At 46.6% G+C, this 20,251-nt stretch overlaps 1 protein-coding gene across 3 annotated transcripts in view; it reads left to right on the forward strand.

The window, feature by feature from the left end:
• LOC138283069 (integumentary mucin C.1-like) overlaps window positions 1-20,251 on the forward strand; it is a 93,259-nt gene that overhangs the window by 9,532 nt on the left and 63,476 nt on the right. For all 3 annotated transcript variants that reach the window (XM_069221217.1, XM_069221218.1, XM_069221219.1), the window contains exon 2: window positions 19,647-19,682. In XM_069221217.1, coding sequence (XP_069077318.1) covers window positions 19,647-19,682 — 36 coding nt within the window. The remainder of the gene's footprint in view (window positions 1-19,646; window positions 19,683-20,251) is intronic.

Consider the following 20,251-nt stretch of genomic DNA (forward strand, 5'->3'; position numbering starts at 1 on the left):
GAGGTAAGTCCTTGCCTCCCCACACCAGACAGCAAAACTGTGTACTGCGTGATTTGCAGCTGCTCTGGCTTCGGTGCACTTTTCCAGGACTTCCTTTGTGGACAGCCTAGCCTGGGTTCCCAACACTCCGTCCTGCATTGCCCAACTTGCTGAGTTTGACTCCGACGTCGTGGGACCCTCCTTTGTGACTCCGAGCCGACCGCTGTCCTCAGATCTTCCAAGTGCCTGCTCTGGTACTTCTGTGGGTGCTGCCTGCTTCTGTGGGTGCTCTCTGAGTTCCTGAGCACCCCCTCTGTCTCCTCCTCCAAGGGGTGGCATCCTGGTCCATTCTGCCCCCCCAGCAGTACCCAAAAAACTCTACCATAACCCTTGCAGCTAGCAAGGCTTGTTTACAGTATTTCTGCATGCAAACACTTTTGAAACATCCAGCACGCCGTGGGGCATCTTCTATGCAAAGGAGAAGTTCCTAGCCCTTTTCGTTGTTGCAGAATCTTCAGCTTCTTCCACCAGGAGGCAGCCCTTTTGCACCTTCATCCAGGGTTTCCTGGGCTCCTGCTCCCCCTGGACACTATCGCGACTCTTGGACTTGGTCACCTTCCTTTACAGGTCCTCAGGTCAAGGAATCCGTCTTCAGTCTTTTGCTGGTTCTTGTGGTTCTTGCAGAATCCCCTATCACGACTATTGTGTCTTTCTGCTGTAGTAGGGTAACTTCACTCCTACTTTCTAGGGTCTTGGGGTGGGGTATTTTGGACACCCTTACTGTTTTCCTACAGTCCCAGCGACCCTCTACAATCTCCCATAGGTCTGGGGTCCATTCGTGATTCGCATTCCACTTTTGGAGTATATGGTTTGTGTTGCCCCTAGACCTACGTCTACCTATTGCATCCTATTGTGATTCTACATTGCGACCCCCTTGCGACTCGCAGATGGTGTCAGGGACACCATCCTGCATCCGGCATTGCGACTCGCAATTTGCGAATCGCAATGCCGGAATTTGCTACATCTGGCCCTTAATCCCTTTGCTGCTGGGCCTCCCCCCCATTGCTTTGTCCACATAAGCTATCCACGCCAAATTTGTGACATTTTTTCCCCAACATTCTGGGGATTGTAAAGGTACCCAGAGTTTGTGGGTTCCCCTGGAGGAGACCAAGAAATTTGCCAAAATACAGCTAAAATGTGTGTGTTTATTTATTTTTTTTAAATGGGAAAAAAGTGCTGCAGAAGAAAGCATCTGTTTTTTTGCCCTGCAAATGGCATCAACAAAGGGTTGGCGGTGCTAAAATCACCATCTTCCCAGCTTTCAGGAATAGGCAGACTTGAATCAGAAAACCACATTTTTCAATACAATTTTACTATTTTATGCTTTCAGCCTCCTTCCAGTTAGTGCCAGAAATGGGTATAAAACCAGTGGTGGATCCCGGACAGCGAAACATTTCTGAAAAGTAGACAACATTCTGAATTCAGCAAGTGGTCATTTGTGTGGATCCTTCAAGATTTTCCTACACAAAAGTAACAGTTGAAATGCAACAAAAAATTGATATTGAGTTGAAAAAAACAGCCGTTTCTGACTATGTCTTCTTCTGTAATTTTTTCCAGCTATGAAAGAATTTTTAAAGCAATATACTGTTATGTCTGCTGGACCCTCTTAGTTGCAGGGATATATAGGTCTTGTAGGTTCATCAAGAACCCTAGCTACTCAGAGCCAATAAATGAGCTGCACCTTGCAATGTCTTTTCATTGTATACAGCAAATTATTTGGTAAAATATAAAGAGTGAAAAATAGGAATCAAGGAAACCTATGCATTTCTAAATTGGCACAAGATAAGGAATTTAAAAACAGTAATTATTTGCACATATCTGATTTCAGGATTCCCCATACTAGCATGTGAATTACAGGGCATTTCTCAAAATGACTTCCTTCTTACACACTTTCATAGTATTTGGAAGGCAGAAATGTAGAGAAAGACAATTGGCAATAACACTTGTTCTTCTATTCTGTGTTCCCCTAAGTCTCCTGATAAAAATGGTACCTCACTTGTGTGGATATGCCTTGTCCCCGCGACAGGAAACGTCCAAAAACGCAACACGGACACATCTCTTTTTTACATTGACGATGTGTTTATTGCAAATTGCTTAGCTGTGGATTTTGGACTGTAGCTCAGCCGGCACCTGGTGAAACCTACCAAACCTCTACATTTATGGAAAATAGACACTGAGGGGAATCCAGGATGAGGTGACTTGTGGGGCTCTCACTGGATTCTGTCACCCAGAATCCTTTGCAGACCTCACAATTGGGCTAAAAAAACACTCTTTCCTCACCTTTCGGTGTTGCAAAGTCCTGGAATCTGAGGGGACCCACAAACGTTCTTCGACCCAGCATTTCCCCAAGTCTCTCAATAAAAATGGTACCTCATTTGTATGGGTAGGCATAGTGCCCGTGACAGGAACGGTCAATGTTAGTCCTTACATGAGGGCAACTGTTGACCTCGGGATGATCCATTTCTGACGCAAGCACTAGGCACAGGCACTCAAGTGGGGTAGTGTTTTTACCAGGATGGTGGGGAAACACTGGATGGTAGGTTTTTTGGGATCCCAGCATATTCCTGTAGTTGTGACTGAAATTCAGGAAAAAATAGAGTTTTTATTCAACATTTTACTTTTGCAGGGTATTCTGGGTAAGGCAACTTAGGGGAATCTACACAAGCCACACCTCTGTGGACTCCACTGGGTGTCTAGTTTCCAGAAATGTCTGAGTTTGGTAGGTTTCCCTATATGGCCACCAAGCCCAGGACCAAAAACGCAGGTGCATGCCTTACAAAACCAGGTTGTTTTGTGATTGATAATTTTATTGTCTCCACAATTTGATTTGGACGGTGGAATTTGGGGCTGAACTAAATTGGGGAGCTCCCAAGAGAGCACTCACTCTGTGCACCTGCTCTCTGGGTTGGGCTAACCCGCTGTTGTCCCACTGCACAGACTGTGATGAGAAGGGACAGCACAATTGTCCTCATCATCTCCGTCAGAAACACTGGAAGAGGAGATGTAGGATTGGGAATCCGCTGACTGAAAAATCACTCCCAGATTCTGCCCCCTTGTCCTATCCCTCAGATGCTGTCTCAGTATCAACTGTCTCAGTCTCTGATCCTATGTCAGAGTTGTCCTCCGTAACTCGAGTTAGGACTTGAGAAGCAGTCATCCAACGAGACGCCATTTCTGCTACTGGCTAAACTGTCCCTCTAAAACACTAGCCTACTTAGATAGTCACAGAATTGCTGGTGGGTTTGTGTGTGATATGTGCAACAGTGAAGGTCAGTCACCTGACCTTCGCTTCTTCCCTCAATCAGCAGATTCTCTGAAGACACTCAAAAAAACAAAAAAAGACACTAAGGGCCTCATTTCGACCTCAGCAGTCTTACCGCTGTGCTGAAGACCGCCAGTGCAGGTGGTTTTCCGCGCGCCGTATTATGACTGCTGGCAGCCCTCCGTCCTTTTTCAGATGGAGAGCCGGCAGCAGCCATACTGGCGGTTGGCAGAGAAGTGGAGGTTGCTCCACCTCCACTGCCCCGTCAACAGAACACCGCCCACCGAATCACATCCCATGATTCGGTGTGGTGGTGTTCTGGTGACGGGGAGCTGGTGGCAGAGCAGCCCCCATGGATCCCGTCCCCCCCCGGAGGATCAACAGACAAGGTAAGTTGATCGTCCTTTTGGGGTGTTGTGTGTTGAGTGCGTACATGGGGGTGTGCGTGCGAGTATGTAGAGGAGGTGTGTGAGTGCGTGTATGCATGCAGGGGTGTGTTGTGTGTATGGAAAATGTGTGCGTGTCAGTCTGTGTGCATGTCTGCTTGTATGTGCGCAGGTATGTGTTGTTGTTTATGTGTGCGTGTAGGGGTGTGTGTCTGTGCATGTTGGGAGTTGGGGGAGGAGGGGGGTCCTGCCACCTTTGGAGGGTGCCTGTGGCGTGGAGGTGTGGGGGAGGACTCGGGGTGGGAGAAGGGGATGAGGGAGACCCCTATCAGTGCCAGGGAAGGAATTCCCCGGCACTGATAGTGCCTACCGCCATGGATTTCGTGGCGGTTCCAAACCACCCGAAATCCCTGGCGGTATGCAGGGTCATCACCGCCCTGGTGGTCGGAGTGGAGAAGTGGGGGATGACCCTGGCGGTAACCACCATGGTCATAATTCCATTTATTTTCTGCCGGACTGTTGGCGGTTTTACCGCCACTTCTCCCCCGTCTGCCAGGGTCAGAATGAGGGCCTATTTCTTCACCTTCACCTTGTCACATACCCATTGTCACAGTTGTTAGGGCCTCTGGCGCCCAGTCTGGCAATCATTATTGGTGCTCCCATGACCTCCTCCTCGGATTCCCTCACTACCACCCAGCAAAAGTATCCTGTATCTCTTGCACATACATTTAATTTGTATTATAGAGTGGCTGGCTTTACTAATCCACTCAGCTATAAAATCTTTGCAGCAGGCATATAATCCTTCTGCACTACTTTATGGCATCAAAACTTCAACTGGAACAAAAGTCTGATCCTTCTCTAGCAGAAACATAACCACAAGAGTTAGCATGGATTTTTTTATTGCTGCCTAAAAGCTATGGTTGAAATGCGTTGGTTGGAGTATGTGCATTGCTTTGAAGACGCGTGCTCTGAGACAACTGGAGGCAAATATATATGTGTGTGTGTGTATATATATATATATATATATATATATATATATATATATATATAGGGAGAGAGAGTCTAGCCTTATGTAAAGAGATCACTTTTATATGTGTGCCTGGTATCCCTTGGGGCCGATCGAAGCCCTCAGTGAAAACCACACGCATTAACAAAAGTGATCTAGCTCTATACATATATATATGGAGATCACTTTAGCTGTGTGGTCTCCCTGGGGGAGGGTGGCCATTGTGGCCCCCAGGTAAACCATACATCTTTTTTTAAAAATTGCTCCCCTGGGGGTCAGCCCTGCTCATGGTGACCCGCTGTCAGTTTCATTTTTAATTTTTCCTTAAACTGTTTTTATTTGTTTTTGACCCCTGGGGATGTATTTTAGAAAGAAAATATGCCCCCGGGGGTGGGGCGAGGGCAGCCCATTTTCAGAGGGGCTGACTCCCCCAAGTATAATCCCTGGTTTCTAGTGGGGTTTCCTGGCTGGATCCAAACTGGAACGGCATGGGTAGCAAAAAAACAATGGATTTAGGCCCAGATCTCTGTACTGGGGTGAATGTTTGACATTGTTCAACATTCCGTCCATCACTTGTTCTTTTTTCATGGATCACAGCATGGCTGTGATCCACGGCCAGGAAACCATTTCAGGAAGGCCTCGTTCAAAAGGAGAGAATCTTCCATTTCAAACGAGGCCTTCCTGAAAGGTGGGGAGGCCCTTTCAAGCCTGTTTTCCCCACCGGGGAAGAAAGCGGCCTTACCTGCTGCTTCCTTCTCTGGTAGGGAAAACCAACTGTGATGTCAGCGTGCATCGCGACGTGCTGATGTCACAGAGGGGTGGATAGAGGTCGGAGGAGACGCGGAAGCTCTTCTGTGTCTCCTGCGGGATTTTCAAATAAAAACAAAGTCCTTACCTGGCGACGCACCAGAGGATTTTTAAAACCCCTCCCTGACGTCAGCCACTGGTTGTGACCTGCACCATGGAGGATGTGCGTGCGCCGGACAGTGGCTGACACACGTTCCAATGAGGTTAAATAGCTCTAACTATAACTGCTGAATTTCTATGGTTTTGCACGAGTAAATTCAGAACCTAACTATAACGTCCTTATAACACTTTTCAGGGTATTTCAATATTTTTTTTTAACATAAAGTTATTTTAACTACTATACGTTAATTCAACCACTGCCGCGCATGGCCAAAGGGGGTCGTCCAACCGCCTATATCCACCCTAACCTGCACCAAGCATGACCTTTAACATCAAACCTGCATCGTCTTGCCCGCTGTTTCTGCCTTTATACATGTTTCTTGCTCTCTGTTTCTCCCTTTCTATCCATTTCCTGTCCTCTCTTTCTGCTTCTCTGCCCATTTTCTGCTAGTTTCTTGTCTTCTGTTTCTGCCTCCTTGCTCATTTCTTCCCTCTGTAGGTGCCTTTCTGCTTGATTAATGCTCGTTTCTTGCCCTCTGTTTATGCTTCTCTGTCCATTTTTTGCCCTCTACTTATGCCTTTCTGTCAGTTTCCTGACTTCTGTATGTGCCTCTGCCCATTTCCTGCTCATTTCTTGCCCTCTGTTTGTGCTTCTCTGTCTGTTTCTTGTCCTCTGTTTCTGCCTCTCTGTTCATTTACTGCTTGTTTCTTGCCTTCTGTTTCTCCTTGCCTTCTGTTTCTCCCTCTCTGCTCATTTCTTTCCTCTGTCCATTCCTTTCTGCTTCTTTTATGCTTATTTCCTGCCCTCTTTTTATGCCTATGTCCAGTTTCTACCCCCTGTTTCTGCCTCCGGGGGCGAGGTAGGAGAAGGATCTGCCTCCTATGGTGGTGCGTTTGATGCAGGGATTGTGACGAGTGCGAGGTCGGCAGATCGGAGGTGGCGGATGGGAGTGTGGAAGTTTACTCTTTGGTTGAGGTAGGCTGGGCCGTCGTTGTGGAGGGATTTGTGCATGTGGATGAGGATTTTGAAGGTGATCCTCTTGTCAATGGGGAGCCAGTGAAGGGATCTGAGGTGTGGTGAGATGTGCTCATGGCGAGGGAGATCCAGGAAGAGGCTTGCGGCCGTGTTCTGGATTCTCTGGAGTTTGCGTTTGAGTTTGAGTGTGATGCCGGCGTAGAGAGCCTTACCGTAGTCTAGCCTGCTGCTGATGAGTGCGTGGGTGATGGTCTTTCTGGTCTCTATGGGAATCCATTTGAAGGTTTTTTCAGCGTGCGGAGTGTGTTAAAACAGGAGGAGGTGACAGCGTTGATTTGCTGGGTCACGGAGAGGGAGGGGTCCAGGATGATGCAGAGGTTGTGTGCGTGGTTTGCGGGGGTAGGGGCGGGGCCTAGGGCGGTGGGCCACCAGGAGTCATCCCATATGGTTGTGTTTGGTCCAAAAATGATTATTTCGGTTTTATTGGAGTTGAGCTTGGGGTGGTTGGCAGTCATCCAGGTGGCAGTGTCAAGGAGTGCAGCGTGGAGGTAGGTTTTGGCGGTAGTAGGGTTGCATTGATGGGAGATTATGATTTGGGTGTCGTCTGCATAGGAGAGGATGGTGATTCCGTATGGTCGGAGTATGTTGGCGAGCGGGGTCATGTAAATGTTGAAGAGGGTGGGGCTGAGGGAGGATCCCTGGGGAACACCGCAGATGATTTTGGTGGCAGTGGATTGGAAAGGAGGGAGGTGGACTTTTTGGGTTCTATCGGTGAGGAAGGAGGTGAGCCAGTCTAGGGCTTTGTGTCAAATCCCTGCGTTGTGGATGAGTGTGCGTGATGGCAGACTGTGTCAAAGTCCGCGGAGAGGTCTAAGAGGATGAGTGCGATGGTCTCACCCTTATCGACTCTGGTTCTGATGTCGTCAGTGCATGCAATGAGGGCGGTTTCTGTGCTGTGGTTCTTGTGGAAACCGGACTGGGAGGGGTCAAGTGTGTTGTTTTCCTCCAGGAAGTGAGATAGGTGTGTGTTTACAAATTTTTCCGTGAACTTGGGGGGGAAAGGGAGGAGAAAGATGGGGCGGTAGTTGGAGAGGTCTTGTCTGGGTCAGCTTTGGGCATTTTTAGGAGTGCGGTGATTTCTGCGTGCTTCCAGGGGTCTGGGAAGGTGGCGGTGTCGAATGATGTGTTGATTATGTCGCGAAGCTTGGGGGCGATGGTTGGGCTGGCTTTGTTGTAGATGCAGTGGGGGCACGGGGTCAGAGGGGGATCCAGAGTGGATAGAGTTCATATATATATATAGTTGTAAATATATATACGGGAAAGGTTTTCTTTTTTTAGGGTGTAGACTGGTTATGAGTTTTGGGTTGGCAAGGGCATGTTTAGGGTGGGTATGTTTTTTTGGGTGGTAAGAGATTTTAAGGATTTTGGGTGGTTTGGGGTTTTTGGGTGGCAAGGGTAATTATAGGGTTGGTACGGACTTTTGGGTGGCAAGGGATTTTTGTGGGGTTTTGGTATGGGATTTTGGGTGGCAGGGGATTATTTATGGTGGGTCTGGGTTTTTGGGTGGCAAGGAATTTTTAGGGTTTAGGTGGGTATGGGTTTTGGGGTGGCAAGGGCAATTTTATGGTGGGTATCGGTTTTTGGGTGGCAAGGAATTTTTTAAGGTGGGTAGGGGTTTAGGGATTAGGGAGTTTAGAAAGGATATATATTATATATATATATATATATATATATATATATATATATATATATATATATATATATATACACACATATATAGGTACCTACTATATATATATATATATATATATATATATATATATATATATATATATATATATATATATATATATATATATATATATATTTATATATATATATGTGCACATTCACATATATTGATGTGTGTATATATAAATATATGTAAATATGTATATTGAGGCAGTGGTTCATTTTTGTGCTCAATAATAGTGCAACTAATGCTCAACCACACCTGCCTTTCTTACATAGAGTTTGCGGCTCTATGATTCTCTTCAAGGGTTTCTTTCCATAGCTGAGGCACTCCTCTTCACCAGCAATCCAGGTGCTGGCCCTGATTGCTGGTGGGGAATTTACTTGTGATCTGCACTGATTCTTGAAAGAAGGCCCTGCCTCACTTGCTCCAGCAATCTTCAGGAAAACTTAAAAAGACCTGACCACTCTACCTCCATGAGGCCTTAAGCTTTTATTGCATCATCCTTGTCATAGCACTGGGTCAGCTCTCTCTGGGATGCCTTGATGCATGCCCCTGATCAGTAGGGGAGAATGTGTCTCTGCCTCAATTGTAGTCCCCTATGCAGCCTTCTTTCCAATATAAATGCATACAATTAACAAGTCAAGTCTGATAGGTGTTCCTCAGGAGCAGCTGGTTATCTTAATGGACTCTGCAAGAATGTGTTAAGGAGTAAAAGGTCCCCCGCTGGCTCTTGAGGGTTCACCATAGAAAGGTCTGGAGTGGGTTTTTGACTATCCAAACATGTTCTGTTGAGGTTGAGGGCTTCCTCTGACACAATTGACAACCCTTAGAGGGGATATAACGCCTAAAAGGTCACACTATGTGCACCAATTCTTTTACTGAGTATGACTGATGTCTGCTCAATGGGCTACTTATGTCTGTCACTGGTGGCAGCAACTGATTATAGTGGCAGGACATGCCTTTATTTATGTGTCACCTGCCAGGAAAGCATGACCTACTGGCCTCTTCTGTATGTTGAAATTGGTCTGCCAGTTAGGCAACCAGATCTTTTGTCGATCCATGTGGGTCATGGATGACACGTGAGAATGTTTCACTTCTGTGTGTTGATGCTCCATGTGTCTGTGGCTAGGAGTTGATTTTGATTTCCAGAATTCACGTGGTACCGAAAATGGAGAGCGCATCAGACAGTAACAAGGGACTTCTCTAGAATATAACTCAGGTTGTCACAGTGCCCTTTCCTCGGGATCTGCACACTGCTGAACAAAAGGCCCACCTCCCGGCGTCACCAACTCAGAAAGCTATTAGAGCACAGAGTTATGATGAAGCCTGGTGAGGGGAAGGGAATTAGGGTAGGGAACTGCAGGGAGAGAGATCTGAAAAGAAAAGGTTAGAACAAATATGCATATACTCATTCATAACAGTATAACTCACCAGTAGACTCTTGAATAAAGGCGTCTCCGTGATATCAGATTGAGACCCTTTGTGAATTGGGCGTAGCCCCGTCTTTGAATCATGGAACAAAAACAAACTGCAAGCTCTGAACCTAGAGATGGCAAGAGCTTTGGACTATGGTCAGTGGGTACACTTGCCAGGTCGAACTGGCAATACAAAACTGCACACAAAGACACTGGAATGGCAGGTCTGAGACACATTTACAGGGCTACTCCTGTGGGTGCCACAATCAGTGCGGCAGGCCCACTAGTAGCATTTGATTTACAGGCCCTACTAGGCCTACTAGGCATTACTAGGGACCTGCTGGTAAATCAAATATGTCAAAAATGGAAAAGCCAATTACCAAAACAATTTAGACAGAGAGCATATGCACTTTAGCACTGGTTAGCAATGATGAAGTGCCCAGAGTCCTAGAGCGAACTAAAACAGGTCAGAAAAAATAGGGGGAAGAAGGCAAAATGTTTGGGGATGACCCTATAAAAAGGGCCAGGTCCAGCAACTACTATTACAGTCCACAGCCAACCCTTCCTCAGAATGCTATGTGATCTTAAAGTGTCATGCCATCATCACAAGTGATCAGATGTGATCTCGCAGTGTCACTCATTAATCATGCAGGTGACACCTATATCATCTTCTCCATCCTGGATTAGGTTGGACAACTTTAACACCTTTGAGGGGTGAAGAGGGAAACGGCAGGTGGGGGCATTCAGAACAAGCATTGGCAAGTTATATGTGACACAGAACTGAGCAGCACGGGCAGTGGCCAATATCAGTCCTTCAGAAAAAATTTCAGGGGTCAGTGAGGAGGAAGGGGCCATGTACTGGCTCCTGGCTAGCAGAGGATTAGCGTGGAATTACAATTGACTACACCTATATCTGGGCAAACCGTATGGTATTTTAAGGGCTTCCCCTGCTGCTTGGAGACTATTATGATTAGGAGGCAAAAAAATCAATTTGTGACATCAGTTCAAAGGCTCTTCATGTGTAAGAGGCACTTGCTAGTCCATCAGGATGTGGAATTAGATGCCAGAGCTGTCATTCTGCACAGATAAGCATCTAGCATCCACTGGAGACATGGATGTTTGTGCAGCATTCCAGAAAGGGCCTGGGGGTTCAAGCACTATATAATCTGCATGACGACTGTAGGAAGGTAACTTCCTTCCATCATGGTTACCCCCATTGTTGGCCTGTTTGTCAGTGTGTTTGACTGTGCCTACTAGGATCCTGCTAATCAGGACCCCAGTAGTTATGCTCTCTCCCTTAAATTATGATTATTTGGATACTGTTAACTCAGTACTCAATCCACAATTGGCATACTGGTGCCCCCTTATAAGTCCCTTGTATATGGTACTTAGGTACCCAGGGCATTGGGGTTCCAGGGGATATCTATGGGCTGCAGCATTTCATTTGCCACCCATAGGGAGCCCATGCAAAGCATCTACAGGACTGCCATTGTAGCCTGTGTGAAAAGGTGCATGCACCTTTTCACTGCCATTTACACTGCACCAGGACACTTATTATTCACCCATATACTAAACCTTACAACCCTGAAGGCTGAGTGCAGAGTAACTGAGTGTGAGGTAACCCCTGCACTAGCAGAGATGCCCCCACATTGTCCAGGGCCAATTCCGCAGGCTTCGTGAGTGCTGGATGCCATTTTAAGTGTGCACTAAACATAGGTCAATACCTATGTACAGCTTCACAATGGTAACTCCGAATATGGCCATGTTTGGTGTCAAACATGTAGGAAGAATACCCCAATGCTAAGCCTGGCATTGTTTTTGTGATTCCATGCACCCTGGGGGCTCCACAGTGGACTTCCAGTACTGCCATGCCAGCCTTCTGGGGTTTTCAAGGCTGCCCCAGCTGCTTCCACCCACACGGACAGGTTTGTGCCCTCCTGTTACTTGATTTAATCAAGTCCCAGGAAGGCAGAACAAAGGACTTCCTTTGGGAGAGGGATGTTACACCCTCTCCCTTTGGAAAATGTGTTACATGCTTGGGAGGGGTAGCCTCCCAAGCCACTGGATTTGTTTTGAAGGGCACATTTCGTGCCCTCCTTGCATAAACCAGTCTACACCGGTCCTGGGACCCCAAGTCCCTGCTCTGGTGCGAAACTGGACAAATTAAAGGGGAGTGACCACTCCCCTATCCATCTCCACCCCAGGGGTGGGGCTCCTTCAGAGTTTTCCTGTGTTCAGCCATCTTGATTTCCAGATGGGCAGGACACTCTGGGAGCATCTGAGTGGCCAGGCCAGGCAGGTGACGCCATAGCTCCCTCCTGATAGGTGGACACTCACTTCACTGACCACTCCTCCTAACAGGGCTACTTAGGGGCTCTCTGCTGGGTATTTCATCAGATTCGGATTGCAAGAATCCAGCAGGAATCTTCTGCCTTCCTGCTTCAACTTCTGACCTGAAGAAACTGCATCTGGGCATCCAGGAACTCTACAAAGCCTGCAATAAAGAAGCAAGAAGCCTTCTGCAACATTGTAACTCCAGCTCCTGCCAGCAACTGCAACTGTTTCCTCGTCGTGTGTAGGAGGCTGGCTTGGCTTATAGTGGGTACCTTGTGGTACTTACACCTTGTGCCAGGTCCAGTTATCCCTTATTAGTAGAATAGAGGTGTTTCTAGCAGCTTAGGCTGATAGAGGTAGCTATGACAAAGCAGTTTAGGCTGAACTAGGAGACATGCAAAGCTCCTACCATACCACTTATATCATATAGCACAATATCACAAGAAAACACAATACTCAGAGTTACTAAAAATAAAGGTACTTTATTTTAGTGACAATATGCCAAAAGTATCTCAGAGGATTCCCTCACTTAGGAGGTAAGTAATATACACAAATGATATGTACACAAACCCAAAACAGGTAAGTAACAGTAAGAAAAGTAGTGCAAACAATGTAGAATCACAATAGAATGCAATAGGTAGAAATAGGCCTAGTGGCAACACAAACCATATACTCCAAACGTGGAATGCGAACCACAAATAGACCCTAGGCCTAGTGTAGTGTGTAGAAGGTCGCTGGGACTGTTAGAAAACACTAAGGGTGTCCAAGATACCCAACCCCAAGACCCTGAAAAGTAGGAGTAAAGTTACCCTACTACCCCGGAAAGACAGTATAGTCGAGATAGGAGATTCTGCAAGAACAATGACCACCAGCAAAACACTGTAAATGGATTCCTGGACCTGAGGACCTGTAAAGGAAGGGGACTAAGTCCAAGAGTCACGCAAGTGTCCAGGGGGGACAGGAGCCCACTAAACCCCGGATGAAGGTGCAAAAGGGCTGCCTCTAGGTGGAAGAAGCTGAAGATTCTGCAACAACGGAAGGTGCCAGGGACTTCTCCTTTAGTCAGAAGATGTCCCACGGCGTGCTGGAGGATGCAGAGTTGTTTCCACGCAGAAATACCACAAACAAGCCTTGCTAGCTGCAAGAGTCACGGTCAAGGATTTTGGGTGCTGCTAGGGCCCAGGAAGGACCAGGATGTTGCCCCTTGGAAGAGGAGACACAGGGGGCACTCAGCAACTCAGAGAGCCCCCGCAGAAGCAGGCATCACCCGCAGAAGTACCAGAAAAGGCACTCAGAGTCACAAAGGAGGGTCCCACGACGTTGGAGTCCAACTCAGCGAGTTGGGCAATGCAGGACGGAGTGATGGGGACCCAGGCTAGGCTGTGCATAAAGGAAGTCTTGGAAAAGTGCACAAAAGCCCGAACAGTTGCAGATCACGGAGTACACAGGATTGCTGTCTGGCATGGGGAGGTGTAGGAGGCTGGCCTGGCTTGTAGTGGGTACCAAGGGGTACTTACACTCTGTACCAGGTCCAGTTATCCCTTATTAGTGTAGAAGAGGTGTTTCTAGCAGCTTAGGCTGATACAAGGTAGCTATAGCAGAGCAGCTTAGGCTGAACTAGGAGACATGCAAAGCTCCTACTATACCACTGGTGTCATATGCACAATATCATAAGAAAACACAATACACAGATATACTAAAAATAAAGGTACTTTATTTTTATGACAATATGCCAAAAGTATCTCAGTGAGTACCCTCAGTATGAGGATGCCAAATATACACAAGATATATGTACACAATACCAAAAATATGCAGTAATAGCAAAAGGAAATAATGCAAGCAATGTAAAGTTACAGTAGATTGCAATAGGAGCACATAGGTATAGGGGCAACACAAACCATATACTCCAAAAGTGGAATGCAAACCAAAAATGGACCCCTAACCTATGTGAGCATGTAGAGGGTCGCTGGGACTGTAAGAAAACAGTGAGGGTTAGAAAAATAGCCCACCCCAAGACCCTGAAAAGTAGGTGTAAAGTGCACCTAAGTTCCCCAAAGAGCACCGAAGTTGTGATAGGGGAATTCTGCAAGGAAGACCAACACCAGCAATGCAACAACAATGGATTTCCAGACCTGAGTACCTGTGAAACAAGGGGACCAAGTACAAGAGTCGCGACAATGTTGAGAGTGGGCAGATGCCCAGGAAATGCCAGCTGAGGGTGCAAAGAAGCTGCCACCGGATGGAAGAAGCTTTGGTTTCTGCAAGAACGAAGAGGACTAGGAACTTCCCCTTTGGAGGATGGATGTCCCACGTCGTGAAGAGTCGTGCAGAGGGATTTCCGTGCAGAAAGACTGCAAACAAGCCTTGCTAGCTGCAAGAGTCGCGGTTAGGGTTTTTGGATGCTGCTGTGGCCCAGGAAGGTCCAGGATGTCGCCAATTGCGTGAGGAGACAGAGGGGGAGTCCAGCAAGTCAGGGAGCCCTCACAGAAGCAGGCAGCACCCGCAGAAGTACCAAAACAGGCACTTGGAAGAGGAGTCCACCCGAAGTCAGAAAAGGGAGTCCCACGATGCCGGAGGACAACTCAGAAGGTTGTGCACTGCAGGTTAGAGTGTCAGGTACCCAGGCTTGGCTGTGCACGAAGGAAACCCTGGAAGAGTGCACAGGAGCCGGAGCAGCTGCAAATCAAACGGTACCCAGCAATGCAGTCTAGCGTGGGGAGGCAATGACTTACCTCCACCAAACTTGTTATGCAGTCTTTTGTTGCCTGCGGTTGCAGGGGGAAGATTCCGTCGACCCACGGGAGATTTCTTCAGAGCTTCTGGTGCAAGAAGGAGGCAGGGTACCCTCAGAGCATGCACCACCAGAAAACAGGCGAGAAAGCCGGCAGGATGAAGCGATACAAGGTTGCAGTAGTTGTCTTTGCTACTTTGTTGGGGTTTTTTAGGCGTCCTGAGCAGTAAGCGGTCGATCCTTTGGCAGAATGTGAAGAGAGAAGTGCAGAGGAACTCTGGTGAGCTCTTGCATTCGGTATCTGAAGAATTCCCCAAAGCAGTGACCCTAAATAGCCAGAAAAGGAGGTTTGGCTACCTAGGAAGGAGGATAGGCTAGTAACACAGGTAAGAGTCTATCAGAAGGAGTCTCTGACGTCACCTGCTGGCCCTGGCCAGTCAGAGCAGTCCAGTGTGCCAGCACACCTCTGAATCCAAGATGGCAGAGGTCTGGGGCATGCTGGAGGAGCTCTGGGCACCTCCCCTGGGAGGTCAGGGGAGTGGTCACTCCCCTTTCCTTTGTCCAGTTTCGCGCCAGATCAGGGCTGGGGGATCCCTGAACCGGTGTAGACCATTTTATGCAGAGATGGGCACCATCTGTGCCCATCAAAGCATTTCCAGAGGCTGGGGGAGGCTTCTCCTCCCCAGCCTTGACACCTATTTCCAAAGGGAGAGGGTGTAACACCCTCCCTCTGAGGAAGTCCTTTGTTCTGCCTTCCTGGGCCAGGCCTGGCTGGACCCCAGGAGGGAAGAAACCTAACTGAGGGGTTGGCAGCAGCTGCAGTGAAACCCCGGGAAAGGCAGTTTGGCAGTACCCGGGTCTGTGCCAGAGACTCAGGGGATCATGGAATTGTCTCCCCAATGCCAGAATGGCATTGGGGTGACAATTCCATGATCTTAGACATGTTACATGGCCATGTTCAGAGTTACCATTGTGACGCTATACATAGGTAGTGACCTATGTATAGTGCACGCGTGAAATGGTGTCCCCGCACTCACAAAGTCCGGGGAGTTTGCCCTGAATGATGTGGGGGCACCTTGGCTAGTGCCAGGGTGCCCACACACTAAGTAACTTAGCACCCAACCTTTACCAGGTAAAGGTTAGACATATAGGTGACTTCTAAGTTACTTAAGTGCAGTGGTAAATGGCTGTGAAATAACGTGGACGTTATTTCACTCAGGCTGCACTGGCATGGTCCTAACTATAACTACCTAGTGGTGATACATATTTCCTCTCCAATGTTGCCCTGGATAGGCATGTGAGGCGCACTTTTGCTGTATGAGGTGCGAGCCTCTGTGGTAGGGCTATCCGCTCTGCTTCACCACGCTGCTCACTCCAAAGACAGATCTGAGGCCACACTCTGAGTGATTTTGGTATTTTCTGTTTACTGGGCTGCTGGTGGGGCAGGCGGGCCCCTTTCTTTACTTTCGTGATTCTGCCCCAGGGAGGTGGCGGTCGCAGAGTTTGGGGGGGGGTGCGGCACAGCCCCCCCACATAAAATGAAAAAGAAGCCCCTGAGAAGCCCAGGAGGGGGACCCATGCACCCCTCTTTATTGCTTACATTGCCCTCTGGGACATGGCCCACCCGGGGGCTTTAAAAAAATCAATCATGGAGCACTTGTTTTTTAAATTTGTCACAAATTCACAAATTTCACAAATTTGCAGCAAAAAAGTTTTTTCAAATGCTTTTTTTCTCCTGCGGTTGTTCCTCTGGGACCCCACCGCCAGAGCTAGGCAGTCAGGGTGTCCCTACCCTGGCCCCTTTTCCTATTTTTACACTTGACACGGCTGCAGCAGAGTCCCAAAAAGGCTGCCAGAACTTCCTCTGCCCTGGATATGCACATTAATTGTACCTTTAATATCTGAAGAACTACTGAACAGATTTACACCAAATAAGCACAAACACAATCTGTGCTCTGGAAGGGAGTGTTGTGCCAAGTCTGGTGTTCAGCGGTTCGGGCTGTGGTCGTGTTCAATTTCTTATGCGAATTAACATTAAAAACACAACTTTTGACTCACCTTTTTCTCAGCCCCGCTTGACGGATTACCCCAAAACTTTATGTGCGCTACAGAATCACCAGCACACTTTTTTTTTTAGAAAGTTTTGTGCAATTGCAGTGGCCATTGGGCTACTGGTTCCTGCGGCTAATCTGCCTCTGAGGTGACAATATCCTGTTGGTGAAAATCACCTTTCTGCACAGAACTCACTACTTTTGACTCACTACTTTTCCGGACTGCGTGCATGCTAATCTGCCTGAGGCACTGGAAGGTCTTTGTCCCCCACTGTGGGGATAAGTTAATCACATATAAAGGGCAGTGAAGCCTTTGAGGCCCACCTCCACGATTACTCTTTCACTAGCCATCCTGGGACCTCCGTCCTGCTGAGGTCCTTTGTCTCCCATCCTGTGGACGTGTTAGAACAACCAGCAGGAGGGTAGACTCTTGTCTTGGCAAATGGCTCAGGGGAGCCTACCAAGGCACAGGGTGGCACACATGCGCATTCCAGCTCACCTTTGACACAGGAATCGTGTCAGGGTAAAAAAGCATGGAGTTTGAGGCCAAACATGATACAATTCAGTGGTACCATAATGGAGCTGGCTATCTCGAGTTTGCTCAGTAGACAGACCATGTTATCCTATAGACTGCAGGTTACTTACATTAAATCATGCTTTATCCACACCTTTAACATAATGCACCCTGACTCCTGGGCCTAGCTTAGAAGTGACCTATTTATATTAAGGCAATAATAGTGACCTTGCAGCACATGGTGTGTGCAGGGACTCTCTCAAGTAGGCACTGGGTGGCACAATACAGTGTTGTAGCCCTGGTAACCCCTTTACTACCCATGCCCTGGGTACTACTGGTACATTATACTGGAGACTTATGAGGGGGAAAAGTAGAGGCCCCCTAACTTTTTGCCCCCATTTTCCACTTTTTGCAGGTGTTTTCCTGATGGTGCCCTGGGTACTGCTAACCAGTCCCAGGGCCTGTGCTCTGTGTAAAATCAATATGCAAATTAGGCTAATTATAATTGGCTAAGTTAACCTACCTATAAGTCCCTAGAAGATGGTAGGGCATGTAGGTTTAGGGACCACAGCATAGGTAGTGCACCCATAGGTGCACTGCTGAGGTGCCCAGGGTCATTTTAAAGGCAGGCCTGCCTTGCTGGCTGCTTTTAAATTAAAGTTATATGCAAATTCGACTTTGGAATTAAAAGTAGTTCCAAAGTCTTAAACTACCTTATTTTTACATATAAGTCACCCCTAAGGTGTGCCCTGTGTGCCCCTAGGGCTGGGTGCCATGTAACTATAAGCAGGGACTTTATAAAAATAGTTTTATAAGCCCTGGTGAGGTAAAAACAGCCAAATTCGTTTTTCCCTCATTGTAGTGAATGGCCTCCATAGGCTAGAATTGGGAGAATGTATTTTAATTTTAAAAGTCCCCTTAAGTAACAGGTACTAGAAGTTTGGTATCAAATTAATTGTTATAATAAATCCCACAACTTCCAGTTGTTGGATGTTATATAACTTGCTCAGGTAAAGCGTTTTAAACTTTACCTGATAAGTTGCCAACTTCAGCCCTGCAGTGTTTTTGCTGCTGTGCTCTGTAGGAAAGTACCATCTTGAATAGCTCTGCCATTTAAAGTCAGAATCCAGTGATTCAGAAATTCTCTAAACCACACTTACATTTTTAAACAAATGGGATTGGTTAGTGAAATCTTCTGCAGACGTTTTTCTCATCTTCAAATTTGTGACTCGATTATGATTAATCTACTGAGCTTTGGAAAATAAATTCCACAGGAATGATGAGGCACAACAAAAGTGTCTGAACCCAGACTGTGGTAAGAGGGACCCAGAAGCATAACAAACTTCTCTAATAGACCAGTAAGAACAAAACAAAGAAACCTGTGTGTGATAATCCACTCAAGGTGGGTTCGCCATCTAGAGAGCCACCATTTTAAGAAGTTAATTAATGTGCACTTTTGTGAAAAAATACAATTCATGGCTTCCACAAAGTGCTGAGAAAGACACCAGGGTTGTGAGACAGAGAGACAGAAAGGAACAGTGCCAAATGCCTTGTGCAGTAGTGGTTGTAGACAGGCCTGTGACCAAGCCCTGCTGCGCTCAGCGAAACCTGTGCACCCTGGGGCTGGGAATAAAGTGTATTGTAAAAAACATAGACATTCACTGAAAAACACAGTTAAAACAGTGAGCTAAGGCTTTGACTCAAATGTGCAAAACCACAGAAATGCACCTGTTATTTTATTCATTGAACTTTCAGCGTGCCGTGACTCACATCACCAACCAAGCACAAAACCTGCATTTGTAAACCGGGCTGTAAAAAAGTAACTAAGATAGAGTTAAACATGACAGGTGACTGTAGGTGTGGCTGTGTTGTACTGGTTGCATAGCAGACAAAGAGAGGGATAGAGCTAGACAGAGCAATTCCTATACAGACACCCTTGAATCATATTTCTATTTGCAAGAGGCTGCTCTCCTGTCACTATTGCAACACATACATATTTATGAGTTGTTTTGAAATCATGTTTTGTACTCTGTTGTATTGTTTTAAACTTATATGTTATAAACTTTTGTCTGATTGGTCTGTATTAACAAGAAATCTTTGATGTTTATAAGAATCAGGAGTCTAATAAGTTATAATGAATCAAATGAATTTGTTCTGTGGGCAAAGACAAAGCAGAGGTAAGTGATTGTACATGAATATTTTTAGAAGTAGACACCACAACCCAGATTAGAGGTGTCTTGGAATGTCCATTGCCTACATGAAAAATTAAGTGTTTTCTTTTTCTGTTACAGTAACAGCCTATGGATACACTCAAAGCTTAACCTCAGGTAAGCAAGTCATTAAGTCTTTCAAGTTGGATTTTTTATGAGATGAACATGAAATAAACTGTATGCATTTAGTGCTGGACAAATCAGATATCTCAAATAAGGGACATGAGGCATAACTTTCAATAGTACAGCAGGCATGTGTCACAAAGCACGAAAGTTACTGGCATCCCACAAAGCCCTAATTACGTTTATCTTTCACCTCCTAGATGGACAAGAAGCTGAGTACCCTTACTTGCATTGTGGTCCATGGCACTCCTTCTTGGGATTGCATGGATGTCAGCTCAAAAGGGCAAAGACAAAGGAAGCATTGATACGTAAAGAAGTTCAGGAAATTGCTCCACTCATGAATAGAGATAGAACACAATCTATGTGCTGGAAAATGACATAAACATTCAGAGAGGGTACCAAAAACCAAGAAGCAATGTTTCTTGAAAATGGGTTAAGGTCCAAGTGACTGCGCTTTTAGAGAGCCAGTATGTAGGATTGATGCAGTTGTGTGAAGTTCCTGTGGTCAGGGAAAATTACCTGACATAATCTGAAAATCACTGATTAAATATATGTCTGGCCAG

Source organism: Pleurodeles waltl, chromosome 2_2, assembly GCF_031143425.1.
Source record: "Pleurodeles waltl isolate 20211129_DDA chromosome 2_2, aPleWal1.hap1.20221129, whole genome shotgun sequence".
Lineage (NCBI taxonomy): Eukaryota > Metazoa > Chordata > Amphibia > Caudata > Salamandridae > Pleurodeles > Pleurodeles waltl.